The sequence below is a fragment of the Girardinichthys multiradiatus genome, chromosome 14, assembly GCF_021462225.1.
Source record: "Girardinichthys multiradiatus isolate DD_20200921_A chromosome 14, DD_fGirMul_XY1, whole genome shotgun sequence".
NCBI lineage: Eukaryota > Metazoa > Chordata > Actinopteri > Cyprinodontiformes > Goodeidae > Girardinichthys > Girardinichthys multiradiatus.
Window position 1 is genome coordinate 13,061,806 of NC_061807.1, and position 7,649 is coordinate 13,069,454.

Sequence of the window (7,649 nt, forward strand, 5' to 3'; positions counted from 1 at the left end):
TATCATGTTGATCCTGAGACTCTGGTACCTCAACACCTTCATGGACCTGATACAGAACCAGTTCTTTGGGAGGAGCTATAAGTTCACAGAGGATAAACCGTTTTTTCTGCAACTCTTGGAGATTTGACAAAATTATGAAATAGTTATCACAACTTACTACTTTAAGTTCATCTTTTAAAAACTCACACATTTAAGTTCAAAATCTAAAACCTGCCTGATTTCTTTAAGTTAAAAAGTGGAAGCTAGTTTACATAAATAATGGGGCTGTAATGTTTTACAGTGAAAGGATGAGAGCTGCTGAGTTTGTTTCATGTTGAACTGAGAACAAGGAAGTAAGACCGTCACTGTAAAAGTTACAGATGTTTACCTCATAGCGGTAGTGTACCTGTGAAAGAATATAATACTTTAGTGGATGTGGTCACTAGTAGGTAAAAGAGAACAAAAAGTCTGTCACCAAAACAACAACTTTCTGTCATGTTGGTGAAGTGTTGCTGTGTTACAGAGAGCAGCAGGACGTCCAGGTTCAAAAGACGGGAAACTAAACAAGTAAGTTTGCTGTAGTTTGGTGATCCGTCTGCTCGGATTTCATTTAATTCAATAAACAATATTTTTACTTTAGTAAATTCTGTTGTGAAACAGTTATGCAGACAACAATTAAATGATTGTTAGTGTATCCATCTGTAGCACAGGTCAATATACCAGAGATAATAACATTTAATCTTCAATAAACAGTTCTCCAGTCTGTATTGTTTATGTAGTTGAACATTTTGTGTCCTGAGAAAGAAGAAGAAGAGCTTCATGAATCATCAGAAGTTCAGTAATATTTCTCTGATCATCTCTACAATCAATATAAAGAAGATGGATTTAATCCAGAGTCCTCTGTATGTGGAAGATGGTTGGAGTTGTAGTTGGGGTCAATGTGGCTCTAGATAAAACACTCTGAGAGGTCGGTGTGACTAGAAAAGCTCTAGAAAAGAAATTGTGTGAATTCATTCCATATATGTGCAGAGTTTATGCTGTTCAATAATGTCAGAGCTCGTCTCACACCTTTCTATTGTGTCCTAATACCATCGCCTTACTGGGCTGGTATTCACAGGACAACCCTTAACAGACCGAAATATTATTTGATAAAATATTAAAATATTAATATTAAATAATATTCTCAGATTCATAATCACAACACATAATCATTCCACTGTGGTTTGCAGACAGTTCTGCTTTCTACAGACACATCGCCTCCATCAGCAGATAATTTACCACAATGATTATTTTTCACAATTCCTCCTCAGTCAAAGCTTCAGATTGTGAAACTGTAACAAAAACACCAGAAGAAGAAATTAGAAACCTTCATCTATCTGAGTCTGGTCATCAACTGGATTAAGAAAGAAAATGTATTTTATTTGAGTAAAGATCAACAATCAGTTATTAACCAGGTTGACTTGAGTCTCATTTAGAAACACCAAGAGTGTTTTTAGTTTTATAACAACTCATGTTTTATAAACCAGTCATTCATTTATTTAAACTCAAGTTCCTGTTAAATTAGTTCTATAATCTGAACAAAAAGCCTGAAACAGAATAAAATCTGATGGACAATAAAATATAACAGATTAATCTGATCTGCTGAGACTATAAATGGTAAATGGACTGAATTTAATTAGAGCTTTTCTAGTCACACTGACCTCTCAGAGTGTTTTATCTAGAGCCACATTGACCCCAACTAGATCTCCAACCATCTTCCACATACAGAGGACTCTGGATTAAATCCACCTTCTTTATATTGATTGTAGAGATGATCAGAGAAATATCACAGAACTTCTGATAATTTATAAATATCTTCTTCTTTCTCAGGACACAAAACGTTCAACACCAAGAACGATACAGACTGGAGAAATGTTTATTGAAGATTAAGTTATTACAGATATATTGACCTGTGCTACAGTCAGAGACAGCAATTTAATGGTTTTATTGCTGCCTTTTAACTTGATTCACAAGAAATTTTACTGAACTGTAAAGGTCCTTCTCAAAATATTAGCATATTGTGATAAAGTTCATTATTTTCCATAATGTCATGATGAAAATTTAACACTCATATATTTTAGATTCATTGCACACTAACTGAAATATTTCAGGTCTTTTATTGTCTTAATACGGATGATTTTGGCATACAGCTCATGAAAACCCAAAATTCCTATCTCACAAAATTAGCATATTTCATCCGACCAATAAAAGAAAAGTGTTTTTAATACAAAAAACGTCAACCTTCAAATAATCATGTACAGTTATGCACTCAATACTTGGTCGGGAATCCTTTTGCAGAAATGACTGCTTCAATGCGGCGTGGCATGGAGGCAATCAGCCTGTGGCACTGCTGAGGTCTTATGGAGGCCCAGGATGCTTCGATAGCGGCCTTTAGCTCATCCAGAGTGTTGGGTCTTGAGTCTCTCAACGTTCTCTTCACAATATCCCACAGATTCTCTATGGGGTTCAGGTCAGGAGAGTTGGCAGGCCAATTGAGCACAGTGATACCATGGTCAGTAAACCATTTACCAGATTCTCTATGGGGTACTAGTATGGGATACTCCTGATTCTCAAGTGAAAGTTTAACCTTAGAGAGACGCAAATGACTGATGTTACCTCCATGAAGAAGCAGATTTAACCAATGAAAATAAGCAGCTCTAGAAAATGAATGGAGGCAGATTGGTGAGTTTGTTTTAAAACAGGTCATGCTGAGAGAAAAGAGAGACCAAAAAGTTAGAACAGAAATAAAAAAGGCAAACTTATTAAGGACAAACTAGAACATTTTAAGAGCAGAAATTTAAAAATTGTCTGGAACGGCATGTCAGCCATGACAGCCTCTCAGAAAGTATGAAAATCCTATCAGATTAAATTTGTTTTATTAAGACAAGGAAGGATGAGAGCAGCTGAGTTTGTTTAATGTTGAACTGAGAGTAAGGAAGTATGGGTTAGATGTTTACCACATAGCGGTACTGTACCTGAGAAAGCATGTAATAATTTAGTGGATGTGATCAACCAGTCATACGAGAACAAAAAGCAAAGTCTGGCATTGAACCATCACCTTTCTATCAAGTGATTGAAGTGTTTCTGTTACTGAGCTCAGAGCAGCAGGACGTCCAGGTTCAAAAGACGAGAAACTAAACAAGTAAGTTGCTGTACTTTGCTGATCTGTTTGCTTTAAGTTAATATAATTAAAAATATATTTATCTGAGTAAATTCTGAAGAAACTTATCATAAATGTTTGGTTTCTAGTAGAAAGATCATCTCTCATTAATAATAAATCCAAGCATTGCAGATTAACCAGATGTGTTCCAGCAACAGTTTGCTGCAGATTATCTGTTCTCAGATTAAATCCAGTGAGTGTTTCTTTGATTTTAACATGTGGGATTATTTTAGAGTGGAAAGAAGAAAATCCATCAAATCATTGAGTGGTTTCTAGATTTCCTACAATGATGATGTTTTCACCTGATGAACTGACAGACTGATGTTACCTCCATGAAGAAGCAGATTTAACCAATGAAAATAAGCAGCTCTAGAAAATGAATGGAGGCAGATTGGTGAGAAGTCTTTGCAGCCTTGAAGACATCCTGAAACATCTTCTCATGGTTTCCTGATCATTTATTTTTAATAACAACAATGATCCATGTCCTTGTTGCCTCCTAGAGATGTTGGAGCTGATGTGTTGCTGATTCTTCTTCTCTGTCTCCTCTCACAGGGAGAAGATGATCTGCAGGATCCTGCTGCTCATCATCCTCAACTCATGTCTCTGTGGTCAGTTTCCATCTTCTCTTTGTTCAGTCTAAATCCATCAATAATCAGTGAAAAGTCTGTCAGTGAAGGTAACACTTCAATCCTCCAGCTGCATTTGATCAAGCAGTTTTACTTGAAGAGAATCAAGCAGAGCTCTGACAGCACAGAGACCATCATGTGACAGAAACCTCTAGAGATGTAGTTTAAAGACTCCCATGTTCCAGTTCTCAGTGTGTCTGCTCCTCTCTTTCCCTCTCTGTCTCCTCAGCAGCAACATTTGTAGTGAATGTGACACAGAGCTGCTATCAGGCAGAGGAGAACCACAACATCACTCTGGAGTGGACCTTCACCACCAAGTCTACCTCCTCTGCCTCCTCTCTCTTCATCTTCTGTGAACTCATTAATGATCAGAAGCATTCAGTCATCTTTTATGTATTTATGGGTGTTGAAGCTTCTGTGTACATAGATACAGAGTTTATAGGACGGGTTCAGAGTGACAAAGACGTCCTCAGAGAAGGACAAATCAGACTCCATGTGTCCAGACTGAGAACTGAAGACTCTGGTTTGTACAAATGTCAAGTGAACACAGAATATGGACAGGGTTCTGCCAGCCTTCAACTGAACATCACTGGTAAGTTTAACTAAAGTTACAATAATTAGTTTTTAAAACGTTTTATCCCTTTAACACTGACTGGGCTGCAGACATCCTGTACTTGCAGTAATAACTACATAGTTTACCTGCACAGTGAAGAGAGTATAAATATTATTTATCTTTCTGATTTACCAACAGGAGCACAAAACACTGTGAAGTTAGACACTAAAACTACAGAAATATTGACATTCTGAGAAGAACTTCTGTTTATTCAAATATCAAGAACAAGAAGAAACTGATCTTAGGACCAACATTGTTCCAACACAGTTTGAACAACATTTAGAGACATTAATGCAGATGGACACCACAGAAACGCTTCCACTACCAAAACTTTGTGGAGAAAATCCTCAAAATGTTTTACATCATAGCAAAGTCACTCCTGACTGTCTTCTACTCCAGTGAACTGTTCTGATTTATTCTTGAAGACGTTTTGGCAGAAACACAAAAAAATAGTAATTTCAGTTCATCTGAAACGTGGAGGCAGGACAGTCATGGTCTGGAGAAACATCTTGTTGGTCTACAGTTTATTTTTTATTGTTATGTCACCAGCATTTATTAAAGTATTGGGTAACTTTCCAAAAGGTACTTTTACCTTCAAGATAATTTAGGGTTTAAGAAACAGACATCATTACGATAAAACTGCATCAATAAAAACCATCAATAATTTAACAAAATCAAACTGAAACATTCTGTTAAACTATTTTATGAATTCAATTAATCTGACTTTATAAAATGTTATGTTTCCACATATATTATTGTATGTTTTAATTTGCTGAACAAACCAGAAAATTACTTATTTGTGGATGAGATTCATTAAAACCTTTTTCTTAACTTCTTTCAGAAGCTCCTGCTGAGCTCCAAACTGAGAGACCGACTGTGAGACCTGAACCAGAGGGTGGAGTTAGCACCTTCTACCCTGCAGTGATAGTAGCTGTGATGTTAGGAGCTGTGGTTTTAGTTGTTATCTGTGGTGTTTTTCATGTGGTCAGAAAGAGGAGACAAATGAGGCCGATAGAGACACAAAACTATAAATCTTTAATCCTTCAGGAGACCAAGACTCTTCATCTTCCAGCTTAATCAGGCAGCTGTTATTCCTCCACTGGTCCACCTCTGGATAAATTAAAGATCAGGTCTGAAATGAGTCCAGATGTTCTGCAAAGACCTTCAGACTGTCTCCATCTGAGCAGACTTCATCTGACGGAGGATCTCCAACATGAACAGCAGCAAATGAACTTTGGTTTTTCTGTAAACATCTGAGACGAAACACGAAGACATCTGGTTGATCCTCTGCTCAGATTGTCAGGACTCTAAACCCTCCAAGATGTTGCATTTTTCTCCAAAGACATTTTTTTTCAACAACCATTAAGAAGCTTCATTAATATAAAAAACTTTGAAGTTATATTTCAATATTGTTTTAATGATATAAAACCTGACCTCTACACCATGTATCTGTAGTCAATAAAACTTTATTTATTTCTACTGTAGCTTTAAAATCATCTAAAACATTTAATATGAGAAACCCATGTTTATATGAAAATAAATCACATTATAATGATCAGACAGAGATGTTAATTAGAGCAAAGTTTACTTTAAAAGAGATATTTTTATTTGTTCAAAACTGCTCAGGTTTAATAAAAGTTATGACAGAAAATCTGACAAAAACTTTATAAACTTTATTATCACTGCCTTCATCAAAGTTGCTTGGTTGTTAGTAATTTGCTCAGCTGTAAAATGGTGTTTATTCTGATCTGTGCTTTGCTCCTTGGTCATTATATGAATTATGTCGCCTTCTGAGATAATTTAACAAGTTCACTTTGTACAGTATTTATTTCAAGCCTCTAAAGTTACTGAAAATGAAACAGTTTATGTTAATAAGCTGCTGTTCTTCATTTTAACATTTGTTTTGCAGCACTAGTGGCCTTTATTTAGTCCGTTTATGAAAGTTGACAGACAGGAAATGGGGTGAAGAGAGGAGGAAGACATGCAGCACAGGTCACTGTGGCTGGGACTTGAACCAGCGGAACCAAGGGCTGAAGCCTCTATATTTACGCTCCACCACTGCGCCAGCGTCACAACCAATAGGCTGCTGTTCTAGACCTCTCTGAACAGCGTGCTAATATCTTAGTGCTTAGCTTGTATCTGTGATAAATTACTGTAACAACTGTTTAATTTAGCATTTCTGTTTTTTCCTGTTTTCACAGCTTTTAATCTCATCTTTATATTGCTGTCAATTAGAAGAGTTGTTTCTAATACATTAAATATGGATTAAATAAAGTTTCTAGTCAGATTCTGATCATTTTAAACTTTAAACAGCAGACTGCAATCAGTGTTTTCTCTAATGAAACATCACATGAGGTCAAAAGGTTAAAAGCTGCTCTTTCAACCTGATTCCTGAACATTGGACCTGATGTTCTGATGTTTGGTTCATATATGCTTCTTACTGGTTTCTCTGGGTTTCTGTGTGTTTGAAGGTAATTTTGGGATCTTGTCAATGTTTATTATTTCTGTGCTCTGATTAATATTATATATTCATCTAAGGTAATGAGTTATGGCTTGTTTTATTGTAAATGTTTTCCAGTATTATTTTCTTTTTTAAAACTTTGAACTGAAGCTGCAGCTTTGTTTCTGAAATAAACTGGTTCAGTCACATTCACTGTTGGACTTTGTGGTAAAAACATATTTTGTTCTGCTGTTGCAAGGAGGGTCATTATGGGTCACTGCTGCATTACAGTTAAACATGATTATAGCAATAAGAAACATAAGATTTTATTTTGTTTTGTTGAAAAACCTCTTTAAAGAGGATCTTCTGCGTGTTCGTTTATTCACTGTAAGCTGAAAGAATTCACAAGACATTAGAATAAATCACACGGAGACAGCTGTATGTTATTCAAGTACCTGGCCAGGGGAAGCTCTCTGTTATGTGATCTGACCACACACCGAGACGACTTCGGAGCTTCTCACTTGGGCTCATAGTTTTTATTAAAACACATGAAAATGAACAGCGACCCTGTTTACAGTTTTTTCACACACATAGTCACGTACACACATTTTCCTGCCTACCATATTAGGACATGTTCCTCTCTCCCAGCACCTGCACTCTGCTTTTCTGCTGAAATGAGAAGGGAGTGCTTGGCCCGTTAATCTTTTCACCTCCTTTTCCCACCCCTACAGTTCTTCAGTATTTTTCTGCTTCATCACACTCAAGGACAAGTTTTGTGCAATAACACTTCTG

The 7,649-nt window shown here is 36.4% G+C and overlaps 1 protein-coding gene across 4 annotated transcripts; it reads left to right on the forward strand.

The window, feature by feature from the left end:
- The first annotated feature begins 440 nt into the window (after positions 1-440).
- LOC124880873 lies at positions 441-7,066 on the forward strand. 4 transcript variants are annotated; one of them, XM_047386276.1, is made up of 4 exons: positions 441-546; positions 3,731-3,786; positions 4,034-4,396; positions 5,259-7,066. In XM_047386276.1, exons 2-4 carry the CDS (start codon positions 3,738-3,740, stop codon positions 5,492-5,494), a joined length of 648 nt encoding a protein of 215 aa, XP_047242232.1. In that variant the 5' UTR covers positions 441-546; positions 3,731-3,737; the 3' UTR covers positions 5,495-7,066. The 4 variants fall into 4 exon arrangements, with proteins under 4 accessions (XP_047242232.1, XP_047242234.1, XP_047242235.1 ...); XM_047386278.1 differs by having other exon boundaries at positions 450-546; positions 4,037-4,396; XM_047386279.1 differs by lacking the exon at positions 441-546 and adding an exon at positions 2,941-3,160 and having other exon boundaries at positions 4,037-4,396.
- Positions 7,067-7,649: the final 583 nt, after the last annotated feature.